The 19,813-nt window shown below is 37.0% G+C and overlaps 1 protein-coding gene and 1 pseudogene across 3 annotated transcripts in view; both read left to right on the top strand.

The window, feature by feature from the left end:
• Positions 1–19,813, top strand: part of MYO16 (myosin XVI) — a 474,768-nt gene that overhangs the window by 203,216 nt on the left and 251,739 nt on the right. For both annotated transcript variants that reach the window (XM_081128844.1, XM_081128843.1), the window contains exons 13-15: positions 8,467–8,594; positions 12,826–12,931; positions 19,120–19,237. In XM_081128844.1, coding sequence (XP_080984970.1) covers positions 8,467–8,594; positions 12,826–12,931; positions 19,120–19,237 — 352 coding nt within the window. The remainder of the gene's footprint in view (positions 1–8,466; positions 8,595–12,825; positions 12,932–19,119; positions 19,238–19,813) is intronic.
• Positions 4,998–5,486, top strand: LOC308553517 (COMM domain-containing protein 8 pseudogene; annotated as a pseudogene). The gene has a single exon. The product of its transcript is annotated as a COMM domain-containing protein 8 pseudogene (transcript).

Genomic DNA, 19,813 nt, shown 5'->3' with positions numbered 1-19,813 from the left:
ATCTCTTCATTATATTTAATCTTTAAATATTTTGGCGTATAATTGTTCATAATACTATTATTTAAATTGTTTTAGTATTTTGAGTGATTTCTTTCCATTCTTTATGTTGGTTTTTTAAGCCTTCTCTGATATTTTAAAATGAATTTGCTAGGAATTCATTAATTGTATTAATCTTTTCAAAGAAAACTCTTGACTTTTAAATGTTTTCTATTGTATATGTATTGTTCTGTACAATTGATTTTTGCTTTTTATATTTATTTTTTCTTCTCTCTACTTCCTTTGAGTTTAATTTGATAGTCTTTTAAGTTGTACAGTTGTGTTATTGATTCTTTTGCCTTTTCTAAATCAATATTTAAGGCTTTTTATTTTGCTTTAAGCACAGCTTTACTAAATTCTACATCTTTGATATTTCACAATTTTATTATTATTCAATTAAAGATATCTGTTTCCTATTATTATTTTTCTTTATTGTATGAATTTTATAAAAATACAAACTTATTTTTTTCTATTTTCTACATTTATTTCTCTTGTAATCTACAGTCTGCTTGCTAGATTGGCTAGGTTACTTGGCTGACTAGATTACTAATTCTCTCTTCTATTGTTTTGAATCTACAGATAAAATCATGTATGAATTTGTTGATATCAGTTGTGTTTTTTCAATATTAAAATTTTTATTTTATACTTAGAAGTTCCAGTTCTCTGGTGAAATTCTTTGTTTCACCACCTGTTTTTCTTGAAAATGTTTGTAATTTATTTTAAAATATGTTTGTTAATGCTACTAATAATACTTATTATTAATCTAGTAACTCATACTAGATAATAGTAATTCTAATAATTCTAATCTAATTGTAGTATCTAATTATATCTGGGTCTGTTTCATGTGTGTTTGTCGGTTGGTTTCCATTACATGGGTGTTATTTAGTGACATTCTTGGAAAATGTTGTTTGAGTACTGAACCTTTTATATAAATATTTATAGAGGCTGGCATGGTATTATCTTCGTCCAGAGAAGTTTTGATTTTTTTCCCCCTGGTGGGTAGATAAGTTATAGCCTGATTGACTTTGTGTTTGTCCTTGTGCGTAAGGCGGCCCTCTCAGAGGTCTCAGTTGAGAAGTTGGGGTGATGTCCATAGTCTTTCCTTTGTTACTGAGACCTGAACCTGAAATTGTGTCTTCCCAGCAGTGTTAAACTGCTGAGATCTCTGCTGAACTCTTTAGACACTTATGTTTATTTTCCATGAGGCCTCTGAGCTTTCCTCTGCAAATTGGCAATGTACAAGGAGAAAAAGTCGTGCAGGAGATCTTGTTTGGCTCGGGGCATTTTTATATGCTCCAAGATCTTGATCCCTTAAGTTATAGCTGCTTTGGTGATTTTCAGAGGCCTCCAATTAGGTGCTTAATTTGTATTTTATCCAGATTTTACAGTTGTTCGTGGTGAGATCATTAGTCTGTTTCCAGCTACTTTATTATAGCTGCAATAAAATAGGCTATTTCTCTTTTTATTGCATTTGTGTCTGAAGATCATTTGCTTTCAAATATCTAAGCTTGGTTAAAATTGCATTATTTTTAATTCTGTATATATCTTTCAGAGAGAAAGAGAGAGGTAGATAAACACATGCTATTTAAAGCTAACTGCTGATGTATTGTTCCTGACGTAGACTATGTTGTCACATTTGATTGTAGCGTGAACAATAATCTTATGGTGAGACAAAAGTGAGCTTTAAATAATTCAATAAAATGTGCATATATACATACATAAATATTATATAAATGCTTCTGTGGATCTAGAGATGAAATTCTATGTATTAGGGAAAATTTAAATAATTGCTGTAATATGGCATTACTGTCATATTATGTTGTAGTTTGTAATGGAATAAACCTGTTATTTTGTGGTCTGTTTTTAGGGTGTCAACAGTATGGCAGTTTTATGGCTTTAAATAATATGTTATATTTACAGTTCTTTCAGAAATACATGCTGGTAGATAAAAAAAGAGAAGCATGAGGAAACATTTTTCTTTAATAATATAAGAATGAATATAATGCATTGAGATTTTTGCCAGAACACTTCATTAAAACTTAAAATGGTGAATTCAGCCTATAAATTATATGTATTATTCTTTATATCCATCATTTCCAACTCACTCTGACATAGATAAGAGGAAAATAAATATATTTGGGTAAACTATGCACTGATATAAAGCTTACAGTAAAATTACCCAGTTTTAACAGGCCATAGTGAAACTTCACAGTGTCTGGTGCTGTGGATTCACATACATTACGTAGAATCAAATAGTTTGTACTCCCCTGGCTTACAAGTAATAACACATAAAATTATAGATATTAGGTAGATACCAGGGTTTAATTTTTAGGTTGAATTAGTGGGCATCCTGTGTGGCAATATTAGTATCTTGTAATTTAAAATCAGCTACTCATGTGCTGACCCATGTTTAAATCATCTCATTGTTCTGTGGACACACAGGAGAAAGTTTCATTTCTTTTCGTGTATCTATTGATTATATTTATGTGTGTGTTTATTGTTTTAAATGATAAATTTCATTTAAATAGTTTTGTTTCTTCCCATGTTGGTTAGTTTAATAAAAGAAAAAGAATAAAACATTGAATTTGATCACATCTATAAAGATTATACAAACCGGGAGAACATGTTCTATGTTTCATGTTAGAGAAAGAAAGTCCAGAGCTGCCATCTGTGTCTTACTTTTTTTTGTTACCAATACTGTTAACTGTGTTATATTAAGCCTTTGCAAAATATTCCTTTCTTATCTAGCAGGTTATTAATCATGGGCGTAGAACACCTTTTGTGGCAAACTTCCTTTGGAGACTGATGTAAACACATGACAGCGAGCCCGCTGCCCATGAGGCGGCCTGCCCCGTGAGCAGTGCTGATCGCAGGCTGACAGTCACCGGGGAGAGGTGGTGCTGAGGGGCCAGCAGGCAGACAGTTCTACATGAAGCCTAATCAACAGGGAAAGGCTCAGTATTACGCTGCCTATTTATGCTGAAGACAAGTGTCATCGCTCATTTTAAACACCTAAGAGGCAGGGGAAGGGAGAAAATAGAAAAGTAGCCAGATCTTTCTGAATGGGTTATAACAGACAAAGCAACCTTATAATCAGGGGTAAGAATACTTTATAAAACCAACAAACATTTCTTTAGTCTATTAAATATAACATGTTGTGTTAGATATGTGGAAATGCTGAGTAAGAAACTCTTTGTAATTAAGAACTGTGTAGACACCCTAGAAGCAAAATGCAAAGATAAATAAATAAATAAATAAAAATAAAAACCGCACAGATTCCACTTGTAACTGAGGACAGAAAAATACCTGTGTTGGGGACGTATGCTATTAATGGCCACGTCAAAAGGTAAGAATGGAAGGAAATCTTAGATTAACAAAAGCATTACGTGGAAAATATAATGCAGACAGAAGTGAGAATGAGCGATAATATTAATAATGATAATCCTAACAGATATAAAGTTAAATGGCTTGTCAACACTTAGAAAACTAGAATTTATGTGAATGAAAATCTTCAAGGTTTCATAGAAATAAAGAGAAAATAATATCATATTAAAATTATTTCATATTTATATTACTTTTAAAGCATAGAATTAGCATCAAGCAAAGTATTACCAGGTGGGAGCAATGGACTATTCTACAATAAAAACTCTAAAATTGCATGAAAAGGAGACTTATGAGAGAAGGGAACTGAGAAAGGTTACTAGCTTGGTTATCATGACAAAACTTTATTTAGACACTCAAGGTCTACTACCACATGTAATTTCTAGTAAAACTTAGCCTAAAGAGAATAGGTAATCTCAAAGAGGTGTGAAGAAACAGATTCGGGATGTGAATGCACTCTACACACAAGTACTTTCATATATGCTCCTGGGTCTCTGGATCTCACTTTTCTTTATAACATCTAATGAAAACCTCAACAGAATTTTATAAAACAGGTTCATTTGAAAGTATTTTGTCAAAATTAGTTTAAGTTCCATGTTGGACTTGGAGAGAAGGGAAAGAGTGCTGGGGCAAATTTTCTAAAGGAACAGAAATTTTCCCTGAAAGAAAATAAAGCTGGGCTACAACTTCTTAGTGGGTTTATGAATTATAATGTATACATCAATATCATTCAAATCATTGTAACATTCATTTTAAATTGTGCAATAAGTAAAAATACAAAAAGTTCAAGTATAATACAATAGACAATTGTGAGCACACCACCATGTGAGTCTCATAGCTTTAAAAAAATATATATATGTATATTTTTAAAAAATATATCTTTATTGATTTCAGCGAGAGGAAAGGAGAGGGAGAGAGAGAGAAACATCAATGATGAGAGAGTCATTGATCAGCTGCCTCCTGCATGCCCCCGACTGGGTATCGAGCCCGCAACCCGGGCATGTGCCTTGACTGGGAATCGAACCCTGATCGCCTGGATCCTAGGTCGATGCTCAACCGCTGAGCCACGCCTGGCCGGGCTACAATATATTTTAAATAAAAAATGAATTGTTTCACACACTCCTGTGATCAGGATGCAACTTTAAAGATGTGACAAGAAGACATTGTTTTCTAGTTTAATTGTAACATTTATTTTCTAGGTAGTACGGGAAATAAATATAGGCTTTAACGATTTGGTGTGTTCGGTTAGATGACACAGTGTGCTATGAACACAGCCTGAGTTCCACCTTCGCTTATTCCTTTTATAATCAATTATGACCACTATCCTGTAATTATTATGCTCTCATCTAATCTTTTGTATATTCACTATATATATATATATGCACTCTACATATGCAATAAAATGCATATGCCATTATTTTCTATTTAAAGTCACTCAGAGGACATATTACTGCATCTGTTTTTTAAAAAATTATTAACCGTTGTGCTTTCAAACATTTTTCATGTTAAAAGGTTTGGGTCTAGTGAATGCATTCTAAATGCCCTATAGTATTTTATTGTATTAAAACACAGTTATATTGATGGGCCCACAGCTTCTTCACAAAATAACTGATGGCATCTGTGGCTGTATTTGTCCTCTCAGCCAGGATTACCCCAGTGTTTGGGGTTCCACAGACTGGATGCATGTTCTGGAAGGTTTACCAAATTTTTCAAAGCTGCAGTTGGTAAAAATTTATCTGAGGAAGAGATATCTCAGCAATTGAGTCAGGTGAATTTATTTCATCAACAAGCTATCAGGAAATGCTTGAAAAGTAAAAAAGGTGAAATGAATCAGATTCTGTTAGAAGAGTTGATATTTTCTCCGCACAGTTACGGGAGTTTGATTGGCAGTTAAAGCTTACACTTTCTTACGGCACAATTTGCTACATTACAGACACAACTTTTAAACTTTCATCTAGACATAAAAGAAAACAGTGATGTCAAACCATATTCTGTTGAAATGAGAAAAGCTGCAGACTCTTGTAAATTCCTTGGAAGCGGCTAATCAGGTCATCCTGCAGTTGAAGTAACTGGAAAGGATGAATCCCACCAACTTTATCAGATTCTACTGCTACAGCTGATATGACAGAGTGCACACTGTGTGTTCAGAGAACCTGCAACATAGTATAACGCCAAGCTGAGAAAGCAGCTGAGTTGAGATTACAGAGATAAAAATTTATTCAACTTCCCTAAATAACAGGAAATTACATGGTTGACAGGAAATCAAGCTCCACCACTAACTAGCCATGTGACCTAGGACCAGTCACTAACTTCTTTGCGTCTATTTCTTTATCTGTTAAAAGGAAGATGATTCTCATGCCCAAGCCATAGGTTTCTGGGAGGATTGGATGGGAGAGTGAGTGCTGAGAACAGGAGCAAGCACATAGCAAATGTAATCCATTATTACTCTTATTAAACTATCTTTGATAAAGTTGCCAATATTTATATGTGTAACACGTTGCCTTATTGTTTGAAATGCTACTTCCCTGGTTACCAGAGAGTTTCTGCATCTTTTTTCATATTTTTTGGCCACTTTTTTCCATTTATATTCTTTGACCAATTTTTTCTTTTATTTCCAGTTTTTCTCTCATTGATTTCTAAGCATCACTTAGAAAATACTGATAATTTATTGATTATATGCACAGCTTATTCTCCTCTCTGTCTTTGCTTTGATTTTTTATTTTATTATTATAGTGTTTGTGGCTGCACAAGAATTGTTAAATGTAATGTTGTGAGATCGACCTATCTTTACGATTATAACTTGTTTGTGATCTTCATTTCCTTACCCAAGTCATGAGAGCACTATTCTATATAATTATCTAAATTATTTAAGCTTTGCCCTGGCCAGGTAGCTCCATTGGTTAAAGCATCATCTGAATACACCAAGGTTGTGAGTTTGATCGCCAGTCAAGGCACATACAATGAATGCATAAATAAGTGGAATCAACCAATGAGTGCATAAATAGGTGGAACAACAAATCGCTGTTTCTCTCTCTCCCTTCCCTCTCTAAAATCATTCAATCAATAAAAATTTAAAAAATAAATTATTTAAGCTTTGCTGTTCATATTGGTGACTTAGATTCATCTGGAATTTATTTTTACACATGACATGAGATAAAATTCAACGTTTGTTCCCTTTACGAATTTATGGTCAGTTTCTCAGCACCACTCTTTACTATACTGATAAGTGATGCAGGACCATGTCATGCATTAGTTCCCTACCCAGGCATGTCCTGCGTTGGTTCTGTGGTGTCTTCTAGTGGTCTCTTTCTTTAGTGGCTGTACCAGAACCACAGTGTTTAATGATTTGGGCTTTTTGAAATTCATAATGAGATATAATGCATGTGGGAAAGTGCTCATTTCTAAGTGTGCAGACTAGTAAATGTTCATGAGTACTCAGAGGCAGAACGTTACCAGCTCTCCAGAAGCCTCACTCTCGCTCCTTTTGCATCACTTCTAACACCTTGCCCAAGGTCCCACCAACCTGATGCCTAACAGCATAGATGAGTTTTACCTACTCTTGTACTTTATGTAAATGGGCCTGATAGTGTGTTCTCGTATGTATCTGATAGATTCCACTCAACATGATGTTTGTGAGATTCACCGAAGTATGTCTTATAACCATAGATCATTTATTCTGCTTTTAAACACTCTTTTCCCCTATAATTTTAAATAACTATAAACTTATGGAAAACTTATAGACAAATAGTACAAACAACTTTTTTCCTGAGCCATTTTCAAATAATCATCTGGCATGTTGTGCTATCAACATTGACGACACGTGCCATACATTTCCTACAAACAAAATCACTCTCCTATCTGACCTCCACACAACCATCAAAAATAGGAAGTTACTGCCGCTGTGGAGCTGTCGCCTGATCCAGAGGCCTCGTTCAGTTTGTCCCACTGTCCAGCGGTGCCCAGGTAGCCCAAGATCCAGGCCCCATGCAGGGCACCCTGATCCAGCCCGCCCCAGGCTCCTCAGTAGGGAGAGCGTCTTCACCCTTCTCTTGAACTTGCCCATCTTGACATCTTTGAGGAAAGAGACCACTTACATTGTAAAATAAAAATAGTTTGCCTGATATTTCTTCCTGCCTCAGAAGCCTTCCTGTTATTTCATTGTTATTCACATGTAAATGGACTAGAAACTCAAAAGGACTAAAAATCCTGGCACGGAATCACCATGGCAATCATCATAAATCACTGTCACTGAAATTAAGTTAATTAAAATTTTGTTTTTCCGAGAAAATTATGAATTCATGTGTGTTCCAGTGGCAACTGCCTTCTATTCAAATGAAAAAGCCTTCCTACCTTCTGCGACTGAAACGAAATGTGGCTGAGAAATTGCATTTGATGTCAATCATCACGGTTTCGGCGCGCTTCGTGGTTATTAAACGGGAGTTTTGCGAGTCTCTCTTCTTAAATACAGCAGAGTCATTTAAAGCCTGTGGACCTCGCTGTGAAGATGGGACGTGGCCTCTGTTTTGTCATTATGCGTGCTTCAGATGTGCTGAGAAGGGCATCGCTTTACAAACGTTCTGTCGTTACAGATGAGGTTCAGTGTTGGAGATACATTCACCTCCCTGTTTTGGAAATCGGTCGGCTGAGCGGGGCTGCGGGGTCCCGAGGCCTCCCCGGGAGGTGGCCTCCTCAGCTGCGCTGTCTTGCAGGCCGAGCGGGGCTGTGGGGTCCCGAGGCCTCCCCGGGAGGTGGCCTCCTCAGCCTCGCTGTCTTGCAGGTGGAGCGGAGCTGCGGGGTCCCCAAGCCTCCTCGGGAGGTGGCCTCCTCAGCTGCGCTGTCTTGCAGGCCGAGCGGGGCTGTGGTGTCCCGAGGCCTCCCCGGGAGGTGGCCTCCTCAGCTGCGCTGTCTTGCAGGCCGAGCGGGGCTGTGGGGTCCCGAGGCCTCCCCGGGAGGTGGCCTCCTCAGCTGCGCTGTCTTGCAGGCTGAGCGGGGCTGCGGGGTCCCGAGGCCTCCTGGGGAGGTGGCCTCCTCAGCTGCGCTGTCTTGCAGGTCTCGCGGCTGTACCGGGGCCACGCCGGGCCGCCCTGCCCGTCTCTCCCGCCGCACATTTTCTCCTGCGCCGAGAGGGCCTTCCACCAGCTGTTCCAGCAGCAGCGCCCCCAGTGCTTCATCCTCAGGTAACCCCCGCTGCCCCCCGGCCCGGCCCTGCTCGGGCGCTTGGCTGTAAAAATGTCCTCATTTCTTAGGGTTTGCATCTCTTTACTTCCTCAGCATGTTCCAGTCCAGGATATCTTTGCAATAAGTACACTTGACTCCTTACAAAGGAGAAACATCCTTGTTGGAAATAGCCCCAAGTGTGGCTGAATCAATGTGAGCAAACTTAACCTGCAGCTCAGTTCATTTTGAAGATTTGCTACTTACAACCAGAGTGCTTTTGCTTTCAAACCTTAGAACACGTGGGGAAGGAAAGGCGCCCAATGGGAGTGAGCCTGTACCACAGTCCTCCAAAACGTGCGGCTGCCCAAAATGCAAAATAAAAGTTATTAGCTTGCAGATTTCCCACCTGCTTCTAGGTATTTAGTTTTGCTCATATTTCACCAAAATTATTTTTGTTGAAATGTAATGGTAGCATTAGCTCATAAATATGAAGATGCTTAGGAGTATGAATTACATTGGAGCAAAAATTTTTTACACCAAAAAAAAAATTCCACAGAATGAAGTGCGATCATTCTCATAGCCTGACCCCAGTGCATGGCCAGCTCCCTGATGCTATCCTGAGGAGGCTTTCAACAGCCCAGCCCAATCTCCCCTAAAATTATAGCCACAAATCCATGGATTTACATAAGTTTGTTGAATCCACTTAATTTTGTGAAAGATATTGGTCCCTAGAGAAACTCTGAGGAACCAATGGTTTCATATCCTTTGGAAGTTTGCTTGTTACAGACTTTACAATGTCTAGCTGTTTTTCAGTAAAGATACCTGTAACCCAAAGATGTATCTATGTGTTGCTCATGGAATATTTTTTCTGTTAGGAATTGTTAATATTCTGCAGAACTAATATTCCTTTGGGACATTTTTAAAGGCTAAGATGCTATGCGTCAACCACTTACTCTGAAAAATTTTTGTATTAACTTTCAAGAGGGTATCTCCTAGTCTTGGTGTCCAGAATTGAAGAACAAACCTGTGATCACAAAGAGTTGTTATTATTATAGTCATTCTCTGTCTTCTTTCAAGATTAGTGTTTTTCTGTAGCGTCTCTACCTCCTTGATTGTCTTTACTAATATAAAGACTTTCCACATTATTCTAATACATTAAAATTAATAAATGTAGAACTCAACTAAATATGCTGCCTGAAGTTCACTTATTCAGTGTATATTGTGTCCTATAATTAGCATATGCAACAGACAATTTTTAAGATTTGGGAATCAAAACAAATTTCCCTGGAATAGATGCCCTGTAACAGTGCTAGGCAAGAAAAAAATTTATTTCCAAATTTTAATTTTATTTCTTACTTTGTTGGTAATTATAGGCTCTAGTGGCACACTAGTCTTCATCTTGAGGAAGTTTTTTTTATAATTTTCAAATCTTTTTCCTGGGCTATAGCTGAGAGTTTGGAATCCACCATGATCTACCTTACCTTTGACTTCCAAAAGGCCTTGTGAGATGGCTTTAATGAATTGTTTGAACATCTGTGGCAAATATCCATTATCCTAAGTAAATGCTGAGCAAATCTAAATTAATGCTGTTTGCTGCACACACAAGTAGCCTGTGAGATAAGCAGTATAGGGTCTGCCTCTGTTGTGTACAAATTGAGCAGAGAAGACTGTTCAAATAAGCTTAAGCATTCTTGTGGGCCCATGATTGGCACAACCCCAAATCTCTGGCCAATTTCTAGTTTAATCATACACTTGAATTTTGGGATAAAAAATATTTCTTGAAGAAGTTGAATTAGACATTTTAGTTTTAACATGATCACCTATGGAGCCAAGCTTATCCTAACCCATTTCTATTTTATTTCCTTGTATTTTGCTCAGTTTAAATTAAATGTGGCCATGCCCGGCTGGGCGTGGCTCAGCGGTTGAGCGTCTACCTAGGATCCAGGCGATCGGGGTTCGATTCCGGGTCAGGGCACATGCCCAGGTTGCGGGCTGCAGCCGATCAATGACTCTCTCATCATTGATGTTTCTATCTCTCTCTCTCTCTCCCTCTCCCTTCCTCTCTCTGAAATCAATAAAGATACATTTAAAAAAAAAATGAAATGTGGCCATGCTGAGGTTTTATGAGATAGTTACAATGTGTGTGGTTTTAGCTGTCACTTTCCCTGCGCCTAATCTGGCAATCCAGTGAGTGCACTGGTGGGAGCACAGAGGGGGACTCCCATGACCACAGGTCAGCTCCATACCCTCACAGGCCTCTGCATTTCCATCTTTTTTTTTTTTTTAAATATCTTTATTGATTTCAGAGAGAGGGAAGGAGAGGGAGAGAGAGAGACAGAAACATCAATGATGAGCCATTGATCGAGCCCGCAACCCGGGCATGTGCCCCGACCGGGAATCGAACCCGGATCGCCTGGATCCTAGGTTGACGCTCAACCGCTGAGCCACGCCCGGCCGGACTCGCATTTCCATCTTCATAGAGGCTGTTTCTGCCTCATTCACCACTCTGCACTCGCCACCTATTTCAGGTTGCTTCACAGAAGCTCGGGAAATACTTATTGGATGTTTAATGCTAGATAAATGCTACCTCTGTCCAACCCCTTCTCCAAGAATCAGCTCAAATTCCACCTCATCCAGAAGTCTTCCCTGGTTCCCTCTAGGGGATATACCTGCTCCTTCCCCTGTGGGTGCATTGCTTGCTGTGCCCTGCTGTGTTCTAATTATGCATCATTTATGTCGTTAGTGTTTACTTGAGAGTATACTTGGTAGGTAACACAGGGAGCAGTATTTTTCACCTCTTTACCTGTAAAGCCTCTGGCACATAGTAGGCCCTCAGTGACTTTTGTTTGAAAGAATGAGTGATATTTTAAAAAGGAAAATGGTATTTTCCAAGATTTATCACTGAGTGAATGCAAGCAAAACCCTTATTAAAAAAAAAAGATTCATGAAACATTTAATTATTTTTGTGAATAGAGTTTTTGTAACAATAAATATAATTGTAGAAATTAAATTTCCATCATGAAAGGTCTAGATTGTTTCTTCTGTGAAATTAGAAGGTTAAAAGAAAAGGTCTTTGAACCCAGAAAAGAAGCTGCTTGTCTCATGCATGTCACTGTCACCTGCTCTGCTGAGGCTGCTGGGCGGTTGCTCTATAAGTGGTTAAAATGTTTGCAGTCAGCATGGAGGAGGGAGAAGAAGCATTTGTTCACAACTTGAGACCTGAATAAATAATTAAAGTTCAGCTTCTTCTTTTCTGACAAACATCTTTTAAGCAAATACATTAGAACAAAAGTTCACGGGAGAAACCTGAGAAAACACTAGTAAAGAGCTTTATATATGTTTTTAACTTTTTGGCTAGTAGACAAACTACTGTTTTTATGAGTATTCTACCTGGATGCAGTAAAAACGTTATTTTATAGCAGACCACTTTGGTATGGTAATTATTGTATTAGAATTTTATGTTAATAGTATATCTTCTAATTTCAGGAGTATAATATATGATTATTTATAGGAATTAGGTATGTTATGAGGTATGCCTGGGAAATACCAAAAGTATTGTCATTAAAAATAACAAGTAGGTTAGTGCTTATTCCTAGGTTGAAGGACAGTGGGACACATGGGCTGAAGGAACTGACAGCAACCTCAGGAGGACACGGGCCATTTTAGGGTCTGCTGAGTGTCAGCACTCGGCTCACCTCTGACCATCTTACTAACTGCACGCTTTATATTCATTCAGAAGAAAGCAGAAGGAAAGCTCAGAAAGATGGGATGACTTTTCCAGGGAAGATGTGATGTAGCTTCTTGTTTGGAAGGTGCAGAAAGATTTCACAAGGCCAGGCCATGCGGCTCTGGATGCGCTCGCTTCCAGGGCAGGGGCCTGTCGCCTGGCTTCATCCACCTCACTGTCATTTACAAACTTGAGGATAAGTTGATCGTGTCCCTGGTTCCACCTAACACCTTTCTGCTGTCATTCACGTGTGCTATGTGGCTCTGTACTGTAAGATGCTGGACGCATCCTGTTCCTTGGGAGCCCTAGCACCTGAACCCCATAGGGTGCCTGACACTGTAGACATTCACCAAGTATTTTGAATGAATGAATCAAGTTGAAGAGAAAAATTATACCATAAACGCATTAAAAGTTGTGTTACTCCTTATTAACATTGTACCTGAAAATTATCGGTGGTTATTCATTTTTTGCTATATTTTCCAAAACAATAAACTTATATTTTTTTTCTCTCCTTTTTCTTTTAGTGGAGAAAGAGGGTCTGGAAAGACTGAAGCCAGCAAACAAATAATGAGACACCTGACCTGTAGATCTGGCGCCAGCAGGCCTATATTTGATTCCAAGTTTAAACACGTAAGTTTCTTATTTGGCTTGGACAGTATGTTGAGCCAAGAAATATCTTATTTAAAAATAAAGGGTGACACATAATGTACCATACCTTTGACCGTAAGTTGGTCAAAATTTGTGGAAATAAAGAAAGAAGATTGAGGCTTGGTATAAATTTATATTGTTAGAGTGAACTTTTATTTTCTTGTATATATTTTAAAATGTTTGGAACATATTCTCTTCCTATTAGCTCACAACAGTTGGATTGAAAACATGTAATTTAGTTAGAGGTGGTTGTTCCCATAGAAAGTGCCACTTTGGCGTGTTGATGCATTTGGCAGGGTTGACCCCATAAGCAGCCTTGTGGGGGATTATTGGAAGCTGATAATAAAGTTTCAGTGCATGTAAAAGAATTGACAACAGGAAACCTTAAGGGCATTGGTGAGCAGAAAGTAAATCTTCATCCCCAGGCCAAAAACACATTAACTGTATGTCAAAAATTATGTTCAGTTCCTCACACATCTAAGAAGAATATGTTTTGTGAAAAATAAATCCACATTCTCTGCATGACACGCAAGAAAATGATGTCCCAGTATCCTATATCATTTCCTTAATCAAAAAACCACATTATACACATCATAAGCCATGCTGTAGCAGTACACATGTTCTTGGCACACACATTGCAAACATAACGATACAGTCTCAAGTTTACGTGGCTTGTTCCTCCAGATTCTCCCTGCACAGGCCTCCATGCAGCGCCTTTGCAGAAGGACCTCTGCATTTCATTCAGCAGCTGTATATTTAAAAGTCTGATTGCATTGGAGTAAAAACAGTTGCTATTATCTTAGATCATTCCCTAAAGCAATGTCTTCCAAAGATTCAAACATTAAAAACCTAGAAATGCATTGCACAGTGAGTCTTGTGCTATTTGTGGTTGGTTTTGTTTCACTTGCCCCTTTTACTTCGAGGCTACAGATCAGAGTTATTTCTGCCATGGTAGTGTTTACATGGGACTATTCTGGAAATTTAGTATTGGATTCCTCGTTTAGAAATAAGAGGAATTTACATTTAATCAGTAGATAAATGTTATTTCCTTATATTTTCTACTTTTGAATAAGAAGTCCTTGATAACGATTACATCTGCTTTTATGGATTCCCAAGCATATGCCTGATTCTGGAGATTTTTCTCTTTATGAAGAATATGTAATAAATAATAAATAAGTACTGTGGTGTATTCATGGTATCACGTGCTCATTAATGACTTCACTTCATAGCCATTTATTAAGCTCGACCTGAAAATTGAGCAACTGCATAATTCTACAACACAGCTCAAAATAATTTTACATTTCGGGTTGACTTGGAAAGAAAAGCATAAATTATCCTTTTTGTTCAGATGTTGCAATATGCTGACTACTGACAGTTAAGGGTTAGAGAATTTACACAACAACACCGTTATAAAATAGACTCAGGTTAACTAATAGAATAACAGGATCTGCTGGCTTAATTATAATGACAAGAAACCACAGTCTCCACTGTGAATTATAGACTAAAGCAATCATTTATTAAAACGATCCTTTGAGAAAGAGCAGGCTTTGTAATTTCTAAAGTGCATTCTAGATTACTTTAGGTAAATTGGCTTTGCATTTTAGCTTAAGTGAATACATTCCAAGTTGCATTTCTTTGAATAAGAGAGATCTAACTCTTCCAAAATTAATTAAAATCTTGGAATCAATATTATACTATCAATGCAAATTTTAAGTAAAATGATTTCTAATTCTTTTTTTTCTTTATTCATTTCTCATGGCAAATTAAGGATATCATAAATAAGTGATTTCTAGTCTCATCAAACAATATTTTTCAGGTTTGATGTGGCTTAAAGTTCAATCCCATTATGCTTTTTTTTGCTTTTCCTTTAAATTATTATCTGCATGAATATCATTCATTTCCAAAATATTACCCAGCCCTAGTTTTTGCACAGTGTCCAAGTGTATGTGGGAATTGCATATAAGCTTTGGCTAAATTTATGAATCAACCATAAATCTTTATAACATCACAGAAGTTCAGTGAGATTACATATCTTTAAGAGATGAGCTGCATAAAAGAAAAATCTGGTTAAGGAGATGAGTAGAAAAGAACATCCTTGAAATATGGAGCTGTGTAGTAGAAGGCTTGATGGTCGGCGCAGAATGAGAGGAAAGGAACCTTTGTTGGATGGCCCTGAAAGGCGAGAAGCGAGTGGACTGAGTTAGAGAGCAGTTCCATCCAGATTAGATGGTGACACATCCCTCCGAGGTCCCACGCGAGCAAGACGCAGGCAAGATGCTGCCACAAGGGGCCACGTGGGCACCTCACGCACACATGGTACCTTCCATTGGGAAATACTGGGTGAGTCTAGCCCAGACAATTTTGCCCTGGGTTTTAGTATAGTGTGAACCAAAAACAGTATTTGAAGGTTATTTTAACCAACAGTTACCAAAGAATTCACAGTGAAACAGTGGTAGGGATACATTAGGATGGCATAAGGAGGGACACATCGGGATGGTCTCAGAGTCATGCGGAGACTGGGGAGTAGAGAACATGTTTCCTGTGGTTCCCATTGAAGGCAGAATTAAAGATTTATAAATTAAGGATTGTTATATGGAGTGGGGGGGAGGAAATGAAGGTGTTTGAGAGGAAGCTGGCCGTTTATAAGTTCCATGGTGTCGTGGTAAACAGCACTGCCCATGAAGAGGGTGCAGAGAGGAGGAGAAAGACACTTAGTTGGTGTCAGGACAGTGAAGGAGAGCCCAGCACCGAGCTCCAGAGGCGATGTTAGTCATTTTATGTAGGCACACAGCTGAATTTTAGTCTAGCACCTCAGTGGCCCCATCTTAAAAGTCTGCTTAGGTTTACATCCTGCCTCTGCTGTGGCTTCTGACTGCTTTACAGTGGGCAGGTGGGTGTGAATCCCATCACCATTGTTATTGCTTTTGTTTCCCTGTATAATTTCAAAACAGATAAGCTCAGTTTAGAAGGCTGTTGTTTATAACCCCTATATTTCAGTTTCAAACTGTGGAAGCAGGGGATTTTCCATGGTTTATTGGAACATAAGAGTCATGTTTTCTTTGGGGGGTGGGTGGGCGGGGACTGCCTGAGACTTTTCAGTAATTCTGGCACAACTGAGTTTCAGCTTTAAGAAACATTCATTTTCATTCAAATTACTTAAACATTTCTTGGGCAAAGTCATTACTTTGTTTCACAGAGCCCAGCGATAAGGTCAGATAGATTGAGCCATTTGTATTGAGGGGGCCACAGATTTTAACTTTTAGAAAATACAATAGGTTAACTACTGCCATGATAATAGTGCATAACTTTTAGTGGCATAATTATTAAAATTTTATAGGAAAAAAATACCATTAATGTGAATAGGAAAAAATCATGGCAATAAAATGAGTCACTAAGCACTGAGGAAATATAGACTGACTTCCCTTTGCTTACATTTTTAAATGGAAAGTTTTATTACTGTACAATAATCTCATTATTTTGTTTCAAAATCAAGTTGAATAGTGGAATATCTTTTTGTTGTTGTTGCATTTTTTTCAGTATTCCTCTTACCGCATTTGTCTAGTGCCACCTTTTGGCCAAGTGGCTAATTAAAGATAAAAACTGCTGGTTAGTTTGAGTTTGGTGTTTTAATCTTGAATTATGAACCACAAGTGCATAATGAGAGAATGCCATATGAGTGTTTATATTTTGTTAAATGGTTTTAGTTTTATGCCTTGTATGTACGATTCATTTTTATTCTAGCAATGATAGCCCTATGATGCAGCGATTAAACACATTGATCCCACAGAGAGATTGTTTGGGTTGAAATCCCAGCTCTACAAGTTAAAGCTCTGAACTTTGGAAAACTTATTTAATTTCTCAATTTTATGTTCTGTAAAATAAACACAATAATTGTGAGGATTAAAAGAAATATATGTATACACATACACATATATCCACACATACATATGTGTGTATATGTATAACTTTACGTATATACATATATAACTTTACATACATAAATACCATAAAAATTTATATATAAGGTTATATATATAAATTTATATTATTATTAGCAAACATAAAATTAATCATCATTATTTGTTGAATGCTTAGTATGTGCCAGGCACCAATCTGAGGACTTTATGCACCTGACAGTTATAGCCACTGAAGGAGTTATTCCTGTGTTAGAATGCAGTAAAGTGAGGTTCAGGGAATTTAAGAAATTTGCTCAATGTGATATGATTTGTCATTAGCAGAGCTGGAATGTAAGGGCAGCTACTTCTCACTCCAAAGCACACACATTGAACAGTTACCGTACACTTTCTATTTGGGCACGCCATTGATTATCTTTTATGTAATTTTTCTATAATAATAAAAATTCAGTTTATTATCAGATACAACCCTAAAAACTAGAAGCCCAAATATTTTTAAAAACATATTCTAATCCTTTTAATGAGCTTTTAAACAGTTCTTTAATGTGATAATATAAATGTTTAAAATGTAATGTAATTGCATTATTAATTTCACTATATATTTATTTAATGTCAAATTATTGCAAAATAAGCAAAAACAGTACCTTCATAAATATTGTTTATAATTATTTTTCAGAAAACATTTCTTCCATACCTACTATAATTCACTGATCTTTAAAATTAGATTAGTATAAAGAGACTTAAAGCATTGAGTTTTTGAAAATATTTAGTATATGTTTCTCTCCCAAAGATCAAACTGCCTAAACAGATGTTTTAGTATATTTCACTATTATCAGAACTTAATAATTGATTAACATCAAAATGTTGTTTCTTAATCTTTCAAAATATAAACTACTTCCAGGCGAATTGAGTGCCTTAGTCTAGCAGTATCCAGGCAATTAAAAAATAGGAGCAAAGTTTTGTGTTTTTTTTAAATTTAGTTTAAAATTCTCAAAAATATTGTCACCTGAAATAATTATGAGGAGCCAGGACTCAGTGGTTCAATAAGGTATTATTTTGCTCCCTCTTGTGGCTGATGTAGGAACCGAATTTAATATTATTTTTACAGTATTTTGAAAGATAGAAAAACAACTTCAACCTTCCAGATTTTCATGCTGTTTGGAGAATTTCTTGGTCATAATCATTATCACAGGTACCATAAATTATGAGAAAAAATGGTGTTTGTTCTATATTCGGTATTTAAAGAAACACGTCAAAAAAGAATTTCCAATGCCAGGTTTATCTGAGGAGCTTTATTAACAGCCCTTTAAAGTCTCAAACTCCTCACTTCTGAAAGAGAACACATGGGAATAAGAAAGGCTGGGTACTCAGCTTCATCTAGAATTCTTATTCTTGTTTCTGTGGGAAAGAATGGTTGGTCTGAAGCAGTAACGGGGTAGGGGGAGGGTAATGCAGGGGCTCAGTGTTGAAAAGAGTGTGTAAAGTAAGAGTTAAAAGAAGGTTATAATCCAGTGTTTAAGTGAATTTATTATTTTTAATAGATATTCTATTGCTTATATTAACTTTAATTTCTTCCCTCCAAAGCCACACCACCATACAGACATATGATTTTCCATTCACACATTTTATCTATGTGCGCATTTTCTGTACATACATACCTGCATTAAAGTTTCATTTATAAATTAAGCACAGTGAAACGTTAACAACAACAAAATAAAAGAATTATAACAATATATTATAATAAAAGTTATGTGAATGTGGCATTATTAAGTAAAATGAGGGCTACTTGCACAAGCACATGGATGCCTCCGTAGTCGATTGGATAACCGAGACAGCTACTGCGTGATTAACAGGCATGTGGCACATACAGCGTGGATACGCTGCACAAAGGGGTGATTCACTTTCTGGATGGAATAGAGGGAGTAAACAGGAGATTTCATGTTACTCAGAATGGTGTACAATTTAAAACTTATGAATTGTTTATTTCTGGAATTTCCCATTTAATATTTTTGAGCCATGGTTGACCACGACCACGGGTAACTGAAACCTTGGAAAGTAAACCATGGATAAGAGGCACTACTCCAGTTTGCAGCTGAGGAGAGTGACCTCAAAAATCCAACATGTTGTTACCTGAGCAATAGAGAACCTCTTAGGTAATGGAATAATTCCCTCATCTTTGCTATCTTTCTCTAATTTTATAGTTTTAAAAAATCCAAAGAACTGAGTAGTTCAAGAAATCGTTCTCTTTTACTATAGGTCATGTGCATTTTAGAAGCCTTTGGACATGCTAAGACAACTCTTAATGACCTGTCCAGCTGCTTCATAAAGTATTTCGAACTGCAATTCTGCGAGAGGAAAAAACAATTAACTGGAGGTAAGTTTAAAATTTTCAAAGGGAGATCTCACTTGCTGCCAGAAGAGGGCAGAGGGACACCAAGCATGGCTTAACAGTGACTCTTCTGCAGCCTCTGGGTGGGTGTGCCTCTGGGTGCGCCTCGCGCATGAGCCTGGACATACCTGAGACGTCAGGTTATGAGTTCTGAAATTACTTTGAATTAAAAAGTACTTTGAAATGCAAGGTGAACTTTTTAAGATGATTATTGTATAAACTATATAATATGGAACCAAACCAAAAGGAGCTGAAATAAATCATATTTGCTGAAAATAGAAATGAACTCAAATACTCAACTAAAATAAATTATAACTTGTGTAGGTTATTTCTTCATACAACACACACTAAAATCTACTTTAACCAAAATGGAATCTATACTTTTTTAAATGATTAAATTAAAACAAATTGAAACATAAAAATAATTACTCAACTAAACCCAAAGAGAACTGTTTCTTATTTGGTTCAAATATTTACTGTGTACTTTATGAAAACTTCCTATTTCAAATTCAGCTCATTTAGAATTCACTTAGAATTTTACATCTTTCTAGTTAAAACAGA

Source organism: Miniopterus schreibersii (genome assembly GCF_964146895.1).
Source record: "Miniopterus schreibersii genome assembly, chromosome: 2".
NCBI lineage: Eukaryota > Metazoa > Chordata > Mammalia > Chiroptera > Miniopteridae > Miniopterus > Miniopterus schreibersii.
This window is presented reverse-complemented; position numbering and strand designations above follow the sequence as displayed.